This window comes from Thunnus albacares, chromosome 16, assembly GCF_914725855.1.
Source record: "Thunnus albacares chromosome 16, fThuAlb1.1, whole genome shotgun sequence".
Lineage (NCBI taxonomy): Eukaryota > Metazoa > Chordata > Actinopteri > Scombriformes > Scombridae > Thunnus > Thunnus albacares.
Window position 1 is genome coordinate 9,042,407 of NC_058121.1, and position 23,254 is coordinate 9,065,660.

The 23,254-nt window shown below is 40.7% G+C and overlaps 1 protein-coding gene across 1 annotated transcript; it reads right to left on the bottom strand.

Moving 5' to 3' along the window:
* Window positions 1-19,067: 19,067 nt before the first annotated feature.
* On the bottom strand, window positions 19,068-22,354 carry tmem121ab (transmembrane protein 121Ab). Its single transcript, XM_044377455.1, has one exon. The coding sequence runs from the start codon at window positions 21,167-21,169 to the stop codon at window positions 20,225-20,227; it is 945 nt and encodes a 314-aa protein (XP_044233390.1). The 5' UTR covers window positions 21,170-22,354; the 3' UTR covers window positions 19,068-20,224.
* Window positions 22,355-23,254: the final 900 nt, after the last annotated feature.

The window sequence follows — 23,254 nt, forward strand, 5'->3', positions numbered from 1 at the left end:
CTGCTGGCACTTTTTGAAGATGGATTGTGTGCTGTCATTGAAGGTCAGCCCGCTGCTGATGGTGGTCCCGAGGTACTTGTAGTTGCTAACCCTCTCCACGACCTCTCCACTGAGTGTCAGTTGTTGGACAGGGTCAGCCTTCCTCTGGAAGTCTATGAGGAGCTCCTTTGTCTTCCTCATGTTTATCCAGAGAAAGTGCTCCTCACTGGTGTAGCTTCTTCTTCGCTTCTTCCTCAAAATGTGCAGGGCTGTTGGAGGTGTCAACTAATGCAGTGTCATCTGCAAACTTCACAGCCATGCTCACACTATCTGAGCCTCTCAGGTCATTGGTATATAATGAAAACAGGACTGGGGAAATCACTGTCCCCTGGGGGACACCAGTGGATGTAATCATGACAGGAGCGGTGGAGCTGACCCTGACAAACTACTCCCTTTTGAGGAGGAAATCCAGTATCCAGGGGGTCATGTCGGGATCCACCTGGAGCTCTTGGAGGTTGACGCCGAGGATGTGGGGCTGTGTGCAGTTAAAGGAGAAATCCACAAACAGGATCCTGACATATGCGCTCAACTTTTCTAAATGACTGTAGGTGGTATATAATACAGTCATCACTGTGTCCTCCACTGAGTGGTTTTGCCTGTAGGCAAACTGCAGTGGATTGAGGGTGGGGCTTACTTGTGAGAGGAGGTGGGGTAACGTTAGTCTCTCCAGGCACTTTACCAATGTGAGGGCCAAAGATCAGTAGTTGTTCAGCTCTACAGGATGGTTGGTCTTGGGGATAGATCTTATCTCGGAAAGCTTCCACAGTTTAGGGATGGTCTCGTACCGAAACTGGCCTTTTATGTAATTGATTCTAATTCATTACTGTAAAATTTAATTAAGAGAAAGGGGACAACACTGGAGGACAACTTCAGACCTGCTGACTTAATTTTTTTTCTTCCTTAAACCAGAGGCCAAATGAAATGGTGCAGCTCAGAGTTTTGAGAAGTATATACTAAATCTTTCCTGGTGAAATGACCCCTAAGGTAAAGTTAATGAGTTTAGGTAGTCCTAATGGCTACTTTGTTGCACCAGCAGTGATTAAAGCTTTTTTATGAACTAATTTATGAACCCTCAAAAACTCTTTAATATATTCTGGCCATATCACGATGGCTTGACGATGTCACTTCATTTTTTCATTCTGCCGGCTGTGCTTTTCTTCAATACAAAATTCACTGATTTTTAATTAAAGTTGTTGGATAAATTCATACTCAGCCAACATTCAAAGTAATGCCTTGCAACAATACTTTTAATTTTGGGATATGTGTGAGATTAGATGGCAAATTAATCATCTGCTATTTGGTTGAAGCATCCCTGAGAAGAATATCTAAATGAATGAATTCCACTTATGATTTAGATGTTGCTGCAATAGCCTGTATTTCACCCTGAATGAAGGATAAATAATGATTTATTGGTCCTTACTGGAAACTTGTCTTGTGCAATAATCAAGCTGAAGAGTGCTGTACTTAGCCAGATAGGATGATTGCAAACAATTTGTTATTTATGGTGACGCCTGGCAACATGTGAGGAGTCCATGGAGGGGCAAGTGATGAGAAAATTCATGTCTGACTGCATCTTGCCTCCATCAATCTGGATTTCCAGTCATTAGCACCAGTAGGGGGCAATGTTGCAACAGGATTCATTTCCCAGTGTCACAGACAAACTTTGTTAAAGCTTAGAGTGAAATAAAATTGGAGCTCCTTTGCCCAAGTGAATAAAACTCTGGCACTCTATGATATAAAGTTTCAAATATCAACTGTGACAAAGCCAAACCATGACTGAAATCAATGGTTTCTATATGATTTCCTGTAGAAAAAATGCACTGCACATAATTTGCTAATGATGGATGTCCATCCTTCATCAGCCAGACAGGCAGCCATCTGGTGAGACCAGCATGGCCTGTGCAGGCTACTGGTGCTTCCCCCTAATGAGCCACCCTCTTGGCTACCGTGCTGCTGTTAACAAGCTTCTCTGTCAGCCGTGATCTTGTGCACTGATGAGTTCCCTCTCTGCCCCCTAACAAGCCCGTTTGGGCAGCTACTGCATCTCCCGTTAATGCCGGCTTAGCTCCCTTCCACCATTTGTTGTGCCACATTAAGACACAAGGCCCACGCATCCTGGCCTCGACACATACAGCAATGTAATCTGACTTTGAAAAGTTGTTTATCTGTTCACCCACAACCCCCGCAGTTACAGTTTGGGGACATTTTCTTTCCTTGTTTGTGCCTTGTCAGTATTTTTGACACCACTTTACTGTTTGGGTAAATTGCTGTGCTGCAGTGATGGATGGTGAACAAACTAGGTTGTTGCTGCCTGCTGCAGTCCCTCATAAAGCACATAAGGGCATTCTGCTGCATAGGAACACAAGGTGTTGTGGGTCACCCCTGTGTCCTTAACCACTGGTTTGGTTTAGCTTTAACTACAGTATAGCCTACTGACACTGCCTGGTGAACTTTCACTCTGTGTATTTATTGGTTATAGGATTGGTTCACCCAAATTATAAAAAAAACATTCTCACTCACATTTAGAGGTCCAGGTTTTGAGATATTCACTCAATAAAATGGTGGTGCATGGAGTTTTGCTTCTCTTAGTGTTGAAAGATTTAACGCTATAACATTTAAAGAATTCAGCAGCAATGTCTCTTCCTGCTGTGCCAGTAATGTGCCAGTAATAAGATAATCCACAGACCTCACTGTGAACAGTTTTAAACACTAAAATTGTTAAAGCAAGTTCTTTGGATTATCCAGAATAGCTTATCTCTGTTGTCTAAAATAAAGATGGTTTACAATGTTCAGCCCTCCCTCTCCTGTCTCCTGTTGTAGGCATCATGATGCAATGGCTGCCACTTGATTGACTTCAGCCTACAAAGCTGGTGACATTTAACCCAAGACATTTTGGGGTTTGTGAGAAATGTTCGTTAAAGTCTGTTGAATGCAGAAAATTCTAGTAACATTATTCAATTGTTTTTTTTAAAGGGGACTGATTTTAGACATCAAGTTACTCTTCATGGGGAGTACAACTCAGCCAGTGAAAACAGTGTTTTCTGTGATTTTGGAGGGAGATGTCTGAAATCTAAAAAAGCAACCCTGATGACATCATCAGGGGCATTACAAAATGCAGAATTTAGTGTTTTTGAAGTTTGAAAGTAGACAAAACTTTTTTTTTTTAATTTAGTGTTGGAAGTATCTATATAAAGCAGCGAATCTCTGCCTGTCTGTCTGTATGTATGTATGTATGTATGTATGTACCTCCCATATCTCAAGAACCGTTTATCTGATCTACTTCACACTTGGCAGGTGTATTGCCAGGGACTCAAGAAAGTGCACTGTCGAGTGTGAAGTTGTTTGGATGAGCGGTTCTCAAGAAATATATAAAAAATACCTCATAAACAACGTTTTTGCTTCTTCTTTTTCTTCTGCCTATGGAGTCAACGAGCGGAAATGCGGACAGCACTACTCTGCCATTGCAACCCACATTGTGGTCGGAGGTGGGATTACATCTGTAGTGATAATGACTTTAAAAAGTTTAAGACTGTTTTAACTGTTCATCCGATCAACTTCACACTTGGCGGACCCAAGGACGTGTGAAATGGGGTGGGACTTATAGGCTCTGATTTGCTGAGTGGGACAAAAGCACACACCCCACTCACTTAAACTGCCCAAGAGAGAAGGATGAGCACACACAGACGAAAAAAACAGAGGCGGAGGCAGTAAAACTAGCCAATAGGAGCACAGACATGTTTGATTGACAGCAGAATCAACCAACGGAAGGCCATAAACTGCTTCTACAGTTCAACCTCAGTTTAGTCTCACTGGTGAAATTTCTGTCTGTAGCTATACCATTTAGTTTATTAATTCATTATTGTTTTAATTTATACATTTGTCAACTGACACATACATATTCGGTTCTCGAGAAATAATTATCAATCAGCCCATTCCAAACAGTCACGTTTGGGGCACTGTATTAGTGATACTAAAACAGAGTACCCCTTAAAGATTTACAATCCCTGCCTAGATAAATGGAGTGAATCACACATTTTGTTAAGCAAGATGATATTGTAGGTCTGAGGTCACTTAATAAAGATGTGTTGTTTCCTGACACATTTAATGTGTAAATGGCAAAATAACACATTTTGTGTCAGTTTCAGCAAATAATGTGTTGCATGCTGTATCCTCTTCAGCACACCCAAATGTGTTACATTGATAACCCCATCACATTGCGTATCCACCGTCTGTTTGTTTTTCCTTGGCTGCACCTCATGTAGAGACTTTTTGGACTACCACCGATGCAAGAGGACATGAGCAGCAGAGCTGAAGGACATATAAAATTGATGTTATTGTGTATTTAATGCAATTCATTCACAGCCATGTGATGATGGAACTAAGGCAATGCAGAATCAACCAAGAATCAGCCTGACTAATGTTTGCTCGCTCACCTCAAGGTTTGATGGCTGTAGTGACTGCTGTCTGACAGGTGATATATACTTACTGGAAAAAACTGAACATCCGACTCCTTAGAGGGTCTTTTAGTACAACCAAACAATGAACAAGACTTTTTTAGGTGACCAAAATGTTACAATTAACTTCACAAACTGAAAAGCTATTACTACTACAGCTACGCCTTTACTCTGTGAATCTGGGGTTATGCCATTGGTAACGTTACCTAACCAACCTTGTCACTGTGGTAACGACTTGCGGGTGATGGCACCCACCTGTCACTCAAAGCGGCCACGCCTTTAATAATGCATAATTTTAAGCCTTGATAAAATTTAAATGGGTGAGTTACATAAAAATTCACCCCCTGTACAGTTGTCATAAATCGGGAAATTAACTATAGAGACCAAAACCATTTTTTGTATCAAGCTGTAAACATCATGCTGTAAAGTTGGGCATTTTAACATGGGGGTCTATGGGGATTGACTCGCTTTTGGAGCCAGCCTCAAGTGGCCATTCTAGGCTGACTTCATATTAAGTAACAACTAGCTTAGCCTATGACAAAATCACCATAAAAAATTGAAGCCTATTGTGATTATTATTGACCTATCTGCATCTTTGAGCCAAGTTGGGTAACATTAACATAATTCATTTTGTCAAAGTATTGATATTGAAATGGCCAGTGCAGTGCCATGCCATTCTGGTTTTGGCCATTTTGGCCAGCTCTCTTAACATGCACCATGGCGTCATTTTGTGGCGTACTCTTCTAATGCAATAATGAATTATTTTCAGTATGTAACATCACTAGAATGACTTTCCATGTTATTGGATATGATTATTACCATGTGAAATATATTTAAATGAGCCAGATGAAATATTTAATGGGGAATGGGAAAATTTGCCAGTGCTTTTGACCATGTGACATCGTCATAATTGTAACCCTCATGCGCCCACCTTGTGTTCATTAACATCAGCCCAATTCAGGACTGCCATCATTGGCAAGGCTTGAGATCTCAATATGCCACATAACCCAGCTTTATAAGAATACAGTACTACTAGACAACTAGGCTAGTGGGCTTGCTAGCATTAGTATTATTATAATACATATAATACATTTTATTTTTTATTTTGGGACAGTTTAAGTAACAATCAAAATTGAGAGACCTGTTGTAAACTCCACTGAAGTTGGATCTTTGAGAAATTTAAACATGGTCTCCCAATATGGCAGTTTTGAGCTTCACAGAAGTACTGACTTGAATAGCATATCTTATTCACTTATTCATTTTGATGTGTCATCACAGCACCAGGTGTAATAAATAACATCATGGTCCTGTTCTATGTAGGTGTGCCGGGGCCAGGACCCTGGTATTGGGCATGCTGTCTCACTGGAATAGCTATAACACACCTAAATGTAATGACCATAGTTATTGTTTACATCTGTGTTTACTCTGCAATGACATCTCAAAATGGCCACCATGAAAAGGGCCTATGCCCTGTATGCTATGAATGACATTATTTTCCCAATGTCTAATCAGTTTTCATGTGGAGAGGGGTGACTTTTACTATGAAGTTTGTCCTTACATTTTGTACTGAAACTTTTTCCTTTTTCCTCGGCAGTAGCCTAAATGGAGCTGTCTGAAAATGACCGTCATCCACTACCAGACCCTGGACCACTGGCCAGGACAGTGCTTGTATCCATCTATAAAGATGGCTGACTGACATTGACTGAAATGTGCAAAGAACTTTTTAGTGTTAACAATGCCACACAGCCTTTTCAGGCCTGTCACTCAGAGTTTTCACATCCAATGCAATTAGAAAGGTTTCTTCAGTATAACAATGACTTCAAAAACTACATCAGCTGTGACAACTGTGTGAGTTTGTGGAGTTTCAGGCTCCATATGTTGAAAATGAAAAGGTGACCACTTTGAAGGATTCCATACTGTATAGGCTGTATTATTTTTTTTACACTCACAAATTTTAGCTGACTTATTCCACTTGTGAAGAAATTGATGTTTTGGATTTTGATATAGAAGTGTATGCACCCTGTTCCAGGTCACTGAGGGGTTTGTTTATTATTGTATTTTGTAGAAGGACCTAGCTATACAGCTGAAATCTCTTCTGGAAAAGAAGGCACCAGACAATGCTGACTGAACATCAGCAGACAGGCACACTGTCCAACAGCAGCAGAAAGAAGCTTGTCAAAGTGTCAGTGACCTTGTAAAGAAATATGGATTGTAAGTTGTTCTTTTGATATAAATTCTAGATTAAGTTTCCTATTTTTGTTCAGTGATTCAGGTCTGAGCACAAGTGGATTTAAAAACTCCATAGGATGATCTCCTGACTGTACATGAGTTGTCATATTAACACAACATGCTTTCCGGCTTGGGAGTTTTGAGGGAGCTCTAAAGTCTGTCATCTGAAATGCAGTTTCGGGACGTTTTGGAGGTTTGCACCATACACCAGCACCAGCCACTCTCGCCTCGTTTTGCACCAGCCACCAGCACTGATACCACACTTTGCCTTGCCTTGTGATTCCTTTTATTTTTGGACAGTGCAAACCTCTAAAATATCCTGAAGCTGCATTTCAAATGGCAGACGTCGGCAACATGTCTATCCGTCCTGCAGTGTGGCTGGTGTGTGGTGGTGCGGCTCTTCAGTGCAGCAGCACTCCCAGGAAAAGAGATCTGACATGGAAGAAAGAAAAATTCAGTGCCCCATATCGCTATTTTCCAAGCTACACATAATACAGCTTCTATACTGACTCAAAGTCCTTCAGAATTAACGTTTCCCATCACTCAACACCAGACAACCACTGAACATACAGTTAGGAAATAGCAGGCTAGCTATGCAAACATAGATATCTGGCCAATTCTAGCGCTTGAATGCTACACAGGACGTGTCTTGCCAAGATAAGCAGTGGGATCCATAATAACATGTCAGAGCAACGTGAGTGAGGCTAGCTGGCTAGCTTTAGCTTATTTACGTACCCTTCGGTAAACTCAACCAGGGTCCATATCCGACAACTACCAGTTTATTGTGTTAAAAAAATGCTTCACATTTTGGTTCAGCACTGATTAAGCAGGTGAATATCTGTGAAAGACGGAGGAGAGACACTGAATATGTAGAGGTGACAGCTCGGCTTAGCTTTGTTAGACAGTAATCTGGTGTTAGCTGGTTTATATAGCATGCTAGCTGCTAGCCTAGTTGTAACACTATTTAATGGTAACTTTTATGTACAAACAAGCTATAGTATATATCAGCGGAGGCTGGTCCATGGAGGCAGAGGAGGTTGCCCCTCCTCTATTTTTTGAGAAGCAAGAGGGAGATCAAAATATAAAAAAGAATATTTGGTTGAAATAAACCATTACCAAATCTCAGTATTATTTATAAAAAAAATTTCTCTCTTCCTTGAAAAAAATCCATTATTGACATTCTTATTAAAATGCTTCAACAGTGACACCTGCAGGGCAAGAGGAGAAAGAGCAGTCTGTTTGAAGTGGTGGTGGGGACAGCTCTCCTCCACAGGGCGAGATCTCTTACATCAATTGAATGTACTTCATTTTTTTTTCATGCTAATCTATGATTGGCCAAGACATGTAAAATGACGCTCCAAGGGACAACGTCCTCCCTAACCAATCAACAACCAGAATACAATATTGACATTGCGTTGGTCCAATGATAGTTTCCAGATTTCATCTTCAATTCTCTCCACTGTAGCGTACGTGAGTGTGATGAACCAGTAAGAGAAGAAGACTGGTAAAATATAGATAAATTAAGTTTCACTTCTTTTATTGAGCGGTAGATAGCTGCTTCCGTTAGCCAATGCAACAGTTGGCTTGTTGTAACAGCCCTGAAGGACTGTTAAGGATTGTTGTTAAGCTCACCGGAGAATGGATTTGGACTGGGGGGCGCAGCAGTAGCAGGACGCTACCAGGGAGCAGCTGGAGGGAGAAGCAACCGGAGAAACAACCAGGAGAGTTGGCTTGTTTGTCATTGTTGCTAACATAGACTGTACATAAAGATGGACATCATGACAGCTCCCCAAAAGTGAAGCCAAAACATCTCGATCGCCCCTTGGTGGCTGGCTGCAGTATATGTCATAAATCCCACCCTGTCCCTGTTAGTGGATGGGACATGTGCCAAACTAAAAAATCAAAGTACACATCAAATAAATTTTTCTCAAAGATGGTTTCTGTCATTTCAGATAGTTCTTATCATGTTGATGTTTGTTCAAGTGCTCATTTTTCTCGTAAGTTTGTTTTTAATTAGTTATTTGACGATATAGAAAGGGGGTCTGACGTCATGATTGACAGCTGTGACAGCCGCTCTCAAACCTCCGTCAGGCAGCGGGACGGCTGAGGGGGCGTGTTCCGCGGGCCGTCATCCCGCCGCCCGACTCTACTGCGCAGAGTCTGGCTCCAAATGACGTCACACAAGCAAGATGGCAGCTCCCGGAAAGGAGATATTTTGGCTTCACTTTTGCATAGTGGTAGGAAATGCCGACGCGTCGTCCATATTTATATACAGTCTATGGTTGCTAAGGATATCAGACTGGTTAACCAGCAGCCACAAAGTTCTGTTAACTAACAAACAAGATGACCAATAGCCACAAATGGACATTATGATGTGGATACTTCATCTCCATGAAAGAAAGAAGGAGACATCAGATAACGTGAGTCAGATACAGATTCTCTCTCTCTGTCTCTTTGGTTGCTAATTTCATCTCTGATGGTTAATTGTTTCTCTGTGTGACTGTTGTGTGAATTTATCTCCTTAACAAGAATGCAGCAGAGATCATATAATATGCTGTAGGTAGTTTGCTTGTTGAAGTTATAGTGAGCTATTTGGAATTGATCCAGTTTTTAATTGAGTGGTTGTTCAGTCACCTGTTGATGTTGTGTGATTAGTGAATGAGTGTGCAGGAGGTCTGGCTGCTTGCTTGTGACAGTTTCTTCAGTTCGTTTTTAAGCTGAGTCCTATATTGAGTAATAAGCTTAAAGTAATTAGAATAACAAGTGTTAACATGTCAGCTTTGTAGACTATATTTTTTATGTGGTGCACATAGATAAGAGTGTGTAAGTCATGTATTTGATACATGCATTAATACTTTTTGTGAACCTACACTTTAGATCTGTGAATGTTTTTAGTGTTCAATCGTTCTAGTATTCAGCACTGATCTGTACCTGTATCACATTATAAGCTTTGTGGTACTTTATATATTTCAGTATACTAAGAAAATACAGGAAACATGTGTAAATCATATGATATATTGTCTGTTTTTGATGAGAACATAAATCTTGTTGTCACGTTAGAACAATACTATAAATTTGAATTTAACTTTGTTGATAAAATGACACATTCTGCGATTTCATTGGGTGGGGGACAATGATATAGTATGATGTAGTTTGTGGTAAGATTCCATGTTGGTTTTCCTCCTGTCCTCCCCAATTTTTTGAGTCACCAGCCGCCATATATATATATATATGTATATATATATATATATATATATATATATATATATATATATAAAAGGAACAAATACAGTACTTGAATATTCATATTGAACCACCAAATCCAATTTCACTGACAAAATTCTGAGTCAAGTACAACCCTACTACCTTTGCCTGTTTTGCCTGAAACAGTTAAATGAAAGAACAGTTGGCTTTGATTATGGGTATTCAAATGAGAAAAACAAACCCAGTGTCATCCTCAATTTGAGGACATCAGAGACTGCTATTAGACAGACTGCAGCACAAATGTGGTGTCCCATACAAACCTTACCTTTCCTTCTTGGAGACTTGGTGAATCCAGAGAACCTACACTGGCAATAATTTCTATTGCTACGTAAAATATGCAGCATCATTTTTGCACCTGTGGTAATCACAGGGCTTTCTGTGTATTTGAAACTGCTCATCATAGACTGTTCAAAGAACTAAACACTTATGATGCATTATTCCACCATAATGGTCTTATCTGGACCACTGTCCAAACTATGGTGTGTGAGGACAAGCACATGATGTTGTGTGCAACTTCAAGAATATATCAAAGACACTGGCATACAAAAACCATGTTCTTTAAGTGCATTGTTGGAGTTTTGGTCAACCATGGGTAACAAAATGTGTGTTCCAAATGTATTTCTGGTTATTCTTGGATCCCCAGACAAAGGCGAACAGTCGATTGATAACCTCAGGTCAACCCTTGAACGGGACATTGCAGAAACAATGTGTGTTTCTTACACGGTGACTTTGTGTGGACATGCGGAGCGGGACTGTTGTTACGATAACAGCAGACAGGCTACTAAAAATGAACCAGTCTTTGGAGAAATAATTCATCTTCTCCCACAGATAGACAAGGGCACTGCTCTATCTTTTGTACGGGTTGTGAATGTCAACTGTTTTGATGACTTCTTTTATGTTTATGCAGTGGAAAGAGCTGATGAGTTCAGACTTGTACAGATTCCTGGTGATTTGTCTGCTTTTAGACCACTTGACTTTGATAAATGTTTCAAGGGAAACCAGATCTGTATCAACCCTAGATATAATGTTTTGTAAAGAACTTTTTAATTTCATGAGTTAAACATAAATTGTGAACTAAATGTCTCTTTGAGATTATAATAATAGATATTTTCACAAAATAATTCCAAGTGGCATTTTCCGTTTTATTCATCGTATTCAACCATTTGTGTAGAGCAACACATGCTTGTGTTGAGTGAAGTGAGATTTCTGATCACAATGTGTAATTTAGAGCAACACATGAATGTGTTAATATTTACACATTATTATAGCTGTGTTAGCATTTACACCTCATTACACATCTGTGTTAATCTATCTGACAGTCAGTGTTAATACCCTTGACACACTTAATGTGTCGCAATTAACATATGTTGTCCCGAATTCAACTCATTGATGTGTAGGAATTTAACACACGTCAGGCTGATACTGATACATCCTTGGTAAGAATGTAATGTGCGTTATTATAAATGTCAATATGATTCTGAATGAGTTATTACAGCTGGGACAGGCCGTGGAGGTTCTTTCGCTCTCCATACCACTTGCTGAGTATAGTACTAAGTGAGTATTCAAACTGAGACATTTGAACCCACGAACCACAACATCATATACATAGACATTTTAAAGGCAATTTTGCAAGCTGCTCTCCCAACACTGGTCGTGTCACGTTGTTTCCTTTTATTGGTTTTCTTGGCATCGTCGCCCAAGAGCTGTTTTCACACGCGATTTGCTACCACTGCATATATGCAGATTGCAAATAGAAGCAACATCATGTTTCACAAGTTATTGTAAAATATTATACTTGAGTCCTTGGCTCACTTATCCTCCTGTTCAGCAGCTACAACAGTAAAATTTCACTGACTGGCTGCGTTTAAGATCCCTTACCTGACAGTCCACAATCCTGAAGTGACACATTGCTTTTGTAGTCTATTACCACCTTGTGACCTTTACTTGGTATTTAAAACATCTGAAAACTTTATAACTAGATAAAATTAAAATAAACGGAATGATGATGAGGACAGTGACATTATCAGAGCTGTAACCTGGAGTCACTGGCTGTTGTGGGTTTTTTTTTTGTGAGAGTAACCCAGACGACAATGAAGGCCCTTTATAGATAACATAGAAATCAAGCCATAAACTCAGAGGACAGTCAGCTGTTTTAACAACTAACAGTGGGACTCTCTACCACAATGCACGCTCAGCTTTCATTTATGCTTATCTGTTTATGACAGCTACCATCGTCTGTTCCCCTGTGCATTGTGGCTCAGTGATTAATCCATTCTGCACACGCCGTACAGTTCATGAAGGTAACACAATACCTTATCTATGTATGTATGAATATTAAGTAGTCAGCCCTGGTGAAGCTAGCAGTGTGCAATGGAGACTGACAGTTCTAATAAGACCATCTGCAAAAATCAACTAATGGTGAGTCATTCACTGGGCCCTTTAATCAAGGTTAGAGTCAGGATGTGTAATGTGCCATAGATTACTGAGTGCTGCTGTGGACTTGTATTAGGCTATTCCACTGACATCCATCATTACAGCAACACAGTGTTGGGTAGAGTCCAAGGTTCGCATTTATTGTAGCCTGTAATATAGATTCACACTCATAATTACATCTAATTTTGAATTAAAACAGTAAAGCTGACTCGCATACTTTGCTTGCTTTTCAGTAGAAAGCATAGTCATAATTCAGTGTATTGTTATCTGTAATTAAAATGGGATACTTCCTCCTTTGTTGGTGAATATATGTTTTTGTTAAGTTTGGTAAATGATAAATGATTGCTATAATCCGTATGTGTGTGAGTGTAATAAATCTGCTTCTGGAGCAACAAAGATTTTTCTTTCTTTCTTGACATTAAAGTTGTTGATGGCATTTAGATGTTTTGTGGCAGCTATTGGACTATTTCTGTGTGGCAAAATATTTGTTTTTCTGTCTTCTTTGTGCAACTTTTTATTCTAACTTCTATTTGTTAGATGTTTGTTATTGTTACATTTCTTTGACATTTTTTAAGCATCTACTGTATGTCTAGGTTGATTTATTACCATTTCCTTTTAAATTTATTCTATGCCCTATTTCAAAGGCAGTGTTTGACTTAATTGTTTGCACCTGATTGTACCGTCTTGTTTGAATCTGTATTTGTTTTTTTTGTTTTTTTTTTTACCAACTGACAGCTGCAGAACAAGCTGAAAACACAACAACAAAATATTATCACCCAATAATGTTGATACGGATGTTTTTGGTCTCCTCCAACTCCTAAGGGAAATATCTCTTGTTAGCTGCTAAATGCTCCACTGTGTTCACAAGCTAGTAGCTAACTTTGTGTGTCATTTGGTACTGGACAAGTACACAGTAGGTTTATCAGAGCTTATTTGCTTTTTTGACAAACTATGATTCAAAATCGACTAAGAAGCTCTGTAGAGCAGATGGAGACTGAAGAGTTGGATGGAAATTCTTTCTCTCGGATTCTGTCGATACAAGTGACACCTTTCACATTACATTCAGGCATTTGATCGACTGTTTTTATAAAAAGTATTGATTAATGTGGTTTTAAAGGATTCATTTGACACTCACGGTCAATATGGTTATTCACTTTGTTACTGAGAGTTGGATGAGAGGATCGATACCACTCGCATGTGTGGAGTATAGAGCTAATGCCGGGAGGTGACTAGCTTAGCTTAGTATAAAGACTGGAAACGGGGGAAACAACAGGCCTGGCTCTGTCAAAAGTTCAAAAATGCGTCTATCAACACCTCTAAAACTCATTGTATCTCATTACTTTAATCTGTACACAAACAATTTTAAAAACAATTTCAAGGTTTTAGGGGGAGTTGCATGCTGTAATTCTTGGCGAGCTCCTTGCAAACCCACACAGGTGTCTCCAATTACTTTTGCTAATTAGACCTCTGCTCAAGTTAAAGATGGGTGAAGCCACACAGGCATTTACATGATGTTACTAAATACCATGCACTGCACACTGAGGAGCGCATTAGCCAAAAGGTTTGTGCTTGTTATCTTTCTGAAATGTAAGTGGATACACCAATTATTGGTAATTCTATGAGATTTGAAAACACTTAATTTTGAGAGTGAACTAATTTGCCTTTATTTAGGACTAAAGTACAAATGATGTGTGATTAATAATGTTAGACACACTTAATGCATAATATAATCTTTAGTCTAGAGTGTGACTTCAGTAACTGTCATGGAGAGTAGTGAATATTTGGCTAAGTACTGCTGAAACGTCAGTATCTTAAACACATTTTGTCTCATTAACTTTTAGCATCATTGTTTTGGATTGAATTTCTTGTTGACAGAGCCCCCAGTGGACAGCACTTGCGTTGCAGTTACTGTGCACTGCAGCTTGTACAGTTGAAGGTTTGCGTAGCCAGCAAAGTGATTACGGTGTGAAAACAGACATTTACTAAAAAGTATGATGTCAGCAAATACAAAAGTGGTCAAGGGGACAGTCTGTAATATTGGCAACACCTTCATCCAACTTAATTTTGCTGATATTAAGTGATTCAGGAAGTCATAGATACACAGTAAATCACAGTCGGAGAGAAAAAGTGCTTTTTACCAACTTATTACATATGGAGAGAGTACAATTATATTCCTGATGCGCAGTCCTGGTGATTTATGGATGAATCCCTTGCTCAGAGGGTCTCAGAAAGGTGATCTGTTGCAGATACAGCCACAGGTAATTTATTCTATTCCCAAGTTTGCCATTTACTTTCCCCCCTTCAACCACTTGCGCTGACAAGATTTATTCAAACAATAGCGGCATTATACTGTAAGCCTAACAATGAGCTGTGATCCAGACCACAGCAAAGATTTTCATCTCAGATTCGGTCTCAGTCGCAGACATACAGGTTCTAAATGGTAACAAGGACCAGTTCTGCGGCTCTTATTCATACAGGGGGACATTTTTAATTAAAGTTTGGACCTGGTTCTCAATTCCCTTTCTTTGAAAAAAAAAATGCTGAGTCTACTGTTCAGACAGCATAAGAGAGATTTAATAATGTGAGTTGCCACAGAGAGCCAACTGGGCCATCAGCTGCCAGCGTAGGCTCCAAATTCTCCTACATTTTATCACCTCACATGCTGCATCTATGGGCCTGTTATAGTTACAAGATAATAACTGTGTCATTTCCACATTTAAAGTTATAGCCTATTTAACAAATCATTTTGCAGTGCAGGAGGTGTGTAATTAGATTTTTTAATCTACTTGTTTATGTTGCAAAGTGTCAAACCTAGATTAACTGCCGTCACAGCTAGGATGCTCTAAATACAGAGACCTAGATGTGACAATAAAGTGTAAGGTGACAAGATTTTGATGGATTATTTATTGGGGTAGAGTTATTTGTCTCATTCTAGATGATTGACTGTAAACAGTTATGCAATGTGGACATTAATATAAAAACAGTCAACTTGGGTATCATGAACAGATCAACAGAAACTGATGGCAGACTCAGGGTGTCTGCATGGGCAAAAAAATATAAAGGGCACCTGATACATTCAAAGGGGCCCCATCAGCAGAGAACAATGATTAACACCCTATAAGATTAACATCTTTTAGCGTGATTCAAAATATAAGGAAAACAATACCTGTGTATTAAAAAGAATTTAATTAAAAAAACCCCACTTATTATTATAACATCTGTAATTAAATTCAGGGAATGGGTAACATTTTAAATATTTATTTCTCGAACACATCTGTAGTAAAAACATGGAACTATTAACATTTTGAGAATTAGCTATTTTGAGCAATCTTGTCAGAGAAGCAAGAAGCAAGCCTGGTCGAATTAAAAGAGAATTCTTTTGGCATGAATTTGTAAATGTTAATGACCTAGTCATGGTCAATTGGGATGTCCCTCTCAATGGACAACAGCAGAAGATCTGAGAGCCTTCCTTCTCCACATCTGTTTCTAAGCTGGGTCTTGATCAGCTTCAGTTTGGAGTATGATCGCTCAGCTGATGCAGTTGACATTGTTAGCTTAGGCTAGAGTGAACCAAAGACAAAAGAACAATCTAAAGGGGGAATGGCTGAGCAAACTAGTGGAATAATGTCAGCTACAACAACTACAAAATGTTTTTAAGGATGCTTTATTTCCCTAATGCTCAGCCTACATGAAGGATAGATTCATTTCTACCATAATGGCCAGTTTACTCCATCGTAAGGACATCAAAGTATCTCATGTTCTTCACTGGAAGGGCACTTTAGGCACCCTATAGGGCACTTCATGCTTCCGGATCTACAGTGCACCTTATAGAGCACTTCATCATGTTTTGCAGCTCTACTGTGCACCCTATAGAGCACTTGACCATGTATTTTGTTCATTGAAAGGACACTAATCATGGCATCATGTTTTCTAACCCCTGGGGGCACCCAAGAGGGCACTTTTTCCATTTTTTTTTTTCATTAGAAGGGCATCCATGCAGAACCTCCAGCTCACCCTATTACAACGGCAACTCATAAGGCACTGCAATACATCTCGTGGGGATACTTTTACAGGGCACTATCACATTTTCCTCCACTGGAAGGGCAACTATGAGGGCGCTTCATTCCCGATTGTCACATATAGAGGCACTCTATAGGGCCCTTCATCCTGATTTACCTATAACTAAGACAGTGATTACAGAACGTTGGTATGTTTTCTCCTTTGTGTGTTCACCTCAGAGGGCATTTTATAATGTTTGCTCTACTATGACTCCCCGCTGAGTCTGCCAGTGCCTACAGCATATCATGTAATGATGCCACAGTGGTGTCCTGGGTTCGAATCTGACCTGAACAACCTTTGTCACTTTTTAAAGATAATTCCTGTTCATTACAGCTTTGTTCTTATATTTTGTTTATCTTTTCTATCAGCCATGATAACATTGTACTCACGGAAGTAACTGCTTAAATATGGCAACAATGCGACGCCTACAATAAACCCACATTATTATAAGCTGAAGTGAGAAACAGAAGCATACAGAAGATCCGTCAGGCTGGACACATGCCACCAGATTATCTAAATCAGTTGACAGTTTGGGTAAAAAAACCCATTTTTTTCTGGAAATTATGTTTGAAGAAGTGGGTCGCGTATTATATTCAAGGACTAGACATCTATTTACGTATTCAACAATTACACTACAAAGTGTTGCATTATGTTCAAGTCTGTTTATAGTGTGTCTTTTAGAGTTATTCAGACCTAAAACTGTTTAGCTAGCTCAGTCTAACCTGTGGTAGTTTCTAATGAATTGTGTGATCTGTTTTGCTGCCATGGAAGAAATAAATTCCTGATGAGTGAATATGAGTCGGAAGCATCTCCTAATGTCTTTACTGCATCAGTGGACTGGGGACCAGATCATCTGCCATGCAGCTAAGAATTACGAGTGTCATAAAACGTCATGACAAGGAGCTCAGAAAGACAGAGGACATTATTCTGACTGCTTCCAAAAGCTTTACAGGAAAGTGTGAGTATATGACAGATATACAGAATGAAGAATTATCTACAACTGAAAATAACTAAGACACGCTACACACACAACACGCTCGTCTTGTAGCCTTTTCAGGCCCATATAATAATTTCACTGTTTTTCTCCATTTTCAGTGTCAGTTACTAGGCCTTATACTTATATAATTTATTAGGCCTTCTACTAGAATAAGACAAGAGCTGAACTGAAAACAGACAACTAGAATTAACTGGATGTGCCCGGAGAGATACGCCTCAGAAATATTTAATACTCCACCAGCAAGCACAATCAATATGTTTCTACAGTGAAGATTCCAATAGAAGAGACTGACAGTTTGTTCAGATACTGTAAGCCCCAAACTGATCCTGCTCACTCACAGTTAAACAAGCAGTTGTTTGATGAGCTTGAAGCAACAGTGTTCAGGGGGAATGAAATCAGCACTTCCAAGTGAAACTTTAGTTTCTTGCGGTGACATAAGTTCCTGCACAGGGTTTTGAGTTTGCCTCATTGTGTATTTTGCATTTTTTTTTACAAAAATCTTCCTTGTGAGCAAGCAAAGATAAGTCAGGTCTTCATGCAATTTGCTGACCAAGCAGAATTTCACCTGAATATAAATAAATATATAAGCTATTACAATGGCGGTCTTTGCTTGCCATAAGGATATTTGGAAATATACAGAGCAAACCTACTTACCTACTCCTGGAGTTGATTACAAAGCAAATTAATATTAGCTTACAGTAAATGCCAGAGGCTGAATTAAGTTAAATATACCTTTGTAAATTATAAGTTTGTTCAAGTCTTTGCAGTCCAGTCAGTCTGATTTAGCTTCAGTAGTTTAAATAGAAACAGCTCTGCAGAGGAGCATTTTCAGAACCATGAAATAAACCAATATGATCTTTTTAAACATGTCTTACATGATGGTTATGCCAAGTGAAGGGAAACATTACTCCGCTGCTAGTCATCCAGTCCCTTTGTCACTCTACAGCCGACAGTTATTGTTTAAGGAGTGGGGCCCTTCAGGGTCTGAGCACGTCTCCGTGAGCTGAGATCAGCAGCTAACCTTAGTTAACCTGCTGCCAGTAAAGTGACTTTCCTCATGTGGCTGACCTCTCCACCTCCATCCACGACACTTGGTTCAGTTAATACATTTCTCTGTAGAAACACAAATAACACAAAAATTCCATTTGATAACTGATATGGGGTCAGCGCAGAGAGAGATTAGTGTTAACAGAACGAAAGGGAAGCGGGGGAAGGTGATAATGAGAACTGGGAGGGAAAAAGGAGAAACAATTTGAGAAAAGGTTCATACATTTTTATCGCGTTTTAAGGACAAATCCATTGCTTGCTTTCCCCAAATGTATAGCCCGAGGGGTAGAACATTAATGCCAAGGAGTCCATGAGGAGGTTTCTTCCATGCAAAACATGAAGACAGAAATGGCTTTTCAGTGATGTGGCTGTTATGTTGTTATATTGCAGTTGCTTTGAAGTACAAGCAAGAGCACCAAATACTCTGTGAAAGTCATTTAGCAAAAAATTTTGTTTTATTTAATCTTAATCAACAATATGAAAAAACAAACAAAGCTCTCATTATTAGTCTTTTATTTATACTTTTATTAAAACATCATCGGCCTCCAACAAGTAAAGAATGTACATAATAATAATAATGATAATAAACTGAATTACATCCGAAAAAAAGTATTTTCTGTTTGTATATTATTGTATTTATGTTTTTTCTTTTGTCAATTCTTCAATGAGGCGTTCTCTGGACTCTGATCTCTGCATTCTCTGACTTCAAGGCTTGAGCTAGTTTTAGAGGAATGTACAGTACAGGAAACAAAAAGCATCTTCTTCCCATCTTGTTTTTTTTTCCTGACATCACTACATAATATGTCTCATTTGCAATTCATCACACACATCAACCACCGGCATCTGTTCCAAAACAATCTGAAATAACCTAAACCTCCTGTGACGAACGCGCACACTTTTGGATGCAGGCATACGTTCTTTATATACTAGTGTGCGTGCACATACACATGCACACACACGCACACACACACACACACACACACACACAGTAAAACACACGCTTGGATGCCTGCAGTGGATGGTATATAGTGCTGAGCTCCGGTGCTTTAATCAGACCTTTGGTCGTAAAGCGTAACACTGACCGAGGCAGCAGCTTCCCGACAGCCTCTTTCTCAGCAGAAGACAAACAGAACCAAAAGCATTCGTCTGCCGCCAACCTCGCTCTAGCACAGCACAGATAGCCCCTCATGACTGACCCTTGTCATTCTCTGCTCCTCCTCTCCGTCAGAAGCGCATCACGCTGAGTGGGATGTCCTTTGGTGCTGGAATTCAAAGGAAATGCCACGGATGCACTGTCGAAAAAAGTGACCTTTTAAAATATATAAGATACTCACTGAGGGGGGACCAACTGTCCATTTTACACAACATAATGTCACTGGGCTGCAGAGTACGGAGATTGTCTCTTATTACAGTTTAAACCTTTAAAACATCTTTAACAATTAAAAACACAATAGCACGATAAAAACCTTTGTTTTGACTTTAAAGTCTGCACACTGCACTCAGAGTCAAGTGAAGGTTTACAGTATGTTCTGACAGGCAGGTGATGCTGAAAATCTCTTTTATGGTTTCACAGCAGTTCATGTGAGCTTGACAAGAGCAGAATATCATCCTGTCATGCAGTTGATTTCTCTATCTACCTCCACTCCAGCAGCTTTCATAAAAAGCAGTCAGTTTCTAATGGTGCTGAGTCCAGCGCTGGCGGTCATGTGTCAATGGCGTCTTGCGCTGGTGAAGGTTCATGGGGCAAACTGGTGGCATTGGGCAGCGGCTGAGTGTGGCTGACAGAGTTCTGTTGCAGCTCTAGCGCCATGGCGTTTTGCGGATGTGGGAACTCCTTCACCTGCCTGCGGTACTCCAGGAAGGTGGACGCCTTGGTAGCAATAGCCACAACATTCTTGCCGACAAAGATGGTAGAAACACGGCTGTCCTGAAACAACACCATGTTTACACCTCGTATGAGGATGGTGACCACGTTTATGGTGACCAGGCTCAGGACTGGGTACAGCATCATCTTCTGGGGCGACATGTGCTCCCCCTGCATGCTGATTTCACTGAGCGACACGCAGGGCAGAATGAGCAGCAGGATGTAGCAGTAGAAGAACATCAGGCCCTCGGCCCAGATGGGCAGGCCTGTCCGCTGGGGCTCCCACAAGTTGGCCTGGATATCCAGCAGGTCCAGTAGGTCCAGAGCTACCCAGAACAGACGGCTCCTCATGTCCTCCTTCTTCCGGAAAGTTCTCACATATTCCATACTATCCAAAGCCACTAGAACCAAGTATAAACCTGGCACACACACAGATAATAATAACGTCAAAGCCTTCCGGGCCACCGTCTCCAGACTCTTCCTGTCAGCTTTGCAATTCTGAAAGACAAAGTAGAGCTTGATCTCCAGCACAAAGATGTACAGAAACCAGAGGATCATGGCGTATCCTCGTCGGGCGGTGCGCACCTCGGCGCCGACCCACACTGCCACATATCGCAGCACTATGAGGAAGCATACATCCCCTACCAGCACTATGATACACACACCGATCTTCCTGGGACCCTGGTTCTGCTCCACCAGGTAGGCGTCCATGAAGGCCATGCTGGTCATGATGACAATAGTGGTCAGGCACACGTGGCGTTTGTCTGGAGGCGGCAACACCATGGCGAGGGCACCTGCTGGCTCTCACTCTCAGTCCACGGCTTTCAATATAAAATAAATTCCAGAAGGTACACACGGTACTGTGTCTGCTCCAAACCTTTAAGGTTGGAGAATAAAACTGTTTAAGGTGTCGTGACAGCTCTGGTGTGCACAGGAGCAAATGTCCAGCTACAGTGTGTCCAACATTAAAATAACGCTGTAAGTCACTGCACTAATAGTCCATTGAAGAGGACGTTATTGCAACGTAGAAGCAGAGCAGTCTGTGGAGTCAGCGCAGAGATGCTGGCTGCTGATTGCTCTCAGACCATGTGAAAACAGGAACATCACCTCGTTACTCAGCGGACCTCCATTGATTTGGCTCTGCCCCTGAGCAGCAGCTACACCGAGGGCTCAGCTGACACACCATGACTGAATGTAATCCACAAACAGTCAAATGGAGAATACTCTGAGAGCAAGCTCAGTCTAATAGACATGTGATGGGATTGCGGGACACAGTGCTGCAGTGCAGAAATGTTTATGGAGGTGTTTATTTTTATATGAGACACTGTGCAAAGCGGTGATCCAGCATGTGGATGTATGCGTGTGCGCACCCGTGCTGCAGCTCAGCATGTGCGAGGAATTCCTCTTTGGATACTCCTGCAGATGGTGGTGCAGTGTGTGTGGTTCCTCGCAGTCCTGCAGTGTGTGTGAAGGGAAACGGAGGAGAGAGAGGAGAGGAGTCTGCAGTGGCCAGAGGCCCCCAGCCGCCATAAATCACAGAGACAGCAGGTCAACGGCCCATGAGGCCTTGCGTCCGACGCCGGCTTCCCCGGGGGGAGGCTCTTACACTGGGCTGAAGATCCATCCTTCCCCCCTCCTCTCGCCACGTGCCAGCCTCTCCACAGCCTAGAGGAGGGAGAAATAAAGAGGAGAAGAGAGAGAGAGGGTGGAGGAGAAGGAGAAAGAAACCTGTCAGCACTACTGGGCCATATAACACAGTTTTCATTTGCCAACGGCCTGCCACATATGAGGAGCCAAGTAATGTGTCAACTTGGCTCATATACAGCCTGTTTCACTATTGATAGGACAGAACATATTGCACATGTTACAGTAAGATTGCTTCAGAGTGCCATTACCTCTCTATTATATGTGTGTGTCACAAGACATCTGGGTACATGGCTTAATATGCTCCAGTGTTACTATATTCAGCATATTTGGGGCCTTAATACCCAGTGGTTTAATTTTGGGAATAACATTAATTAAGGATTTATTTCAAGAAATTGTAGAAACCAAATTAAAGTCTCATATAGTAACTAACTGCTCGACACAAATTTTTCTTCTTAGGCGAGGGTCATTTCCTGCACATATTTTGTGTCAGTCCGGGGTAGTTTCCAAGGATTGTGAGGCAGTTTCATTGTGGTGCATCTTCAGGAAGAGTCAGAAATCCATAGCACAGGAAACAAAACCACGTTGTAAACTATCAAATGTCTCCTTGGTGCGTGCTCACTGGTAAAAATGTGTCAGACTGCACATTGATAACGACAGCATTGTCCACGTTTAATTTTACCTTCAGCTCAAGCTCCATTTATAGTCTCCAATTACAGTCTATTTTTGTTGAATGATGTTTCAAGGTGTTTCTGTTTTGACCTGTTTAGTATTTCAACTGATGTGTGTGTTGAGGCACGTGACGGACTGGAGGGAGGAGGGGAGGGGAGGGGGGGGCCATCATCACCTCATCACCAGTCCAGTTGAAAGTTTAGAGCACTCTCTTAAAAAAAAAAAAAAAAAAATCTACAGCTGCAGAGTGCTTAACTCGCCAGCAGGAGCCCACCTTGCGTGCTGGCCTCATCCATAAATAACCCAGCGTGTCTAAATATTAGCATGGAGAGATAACAGGGCTGCATGAAAGGAAGTGAAATGTGTTAATTGAGCAGAAACGTCTCCTTTGGTTCAAGTTTGGTGAGCTTCAGCAGAAACTAGAATTTATCTGTCACTCTGTTCTGTTTGTTTCATCCTGCTCCTCCTGTCACTGGATCCTTCAGGCAGAACAATAAATCACATTAGCGTGTCTGTCAGTGGAGGTATGTTCCAAATCAAGATATAACTGTA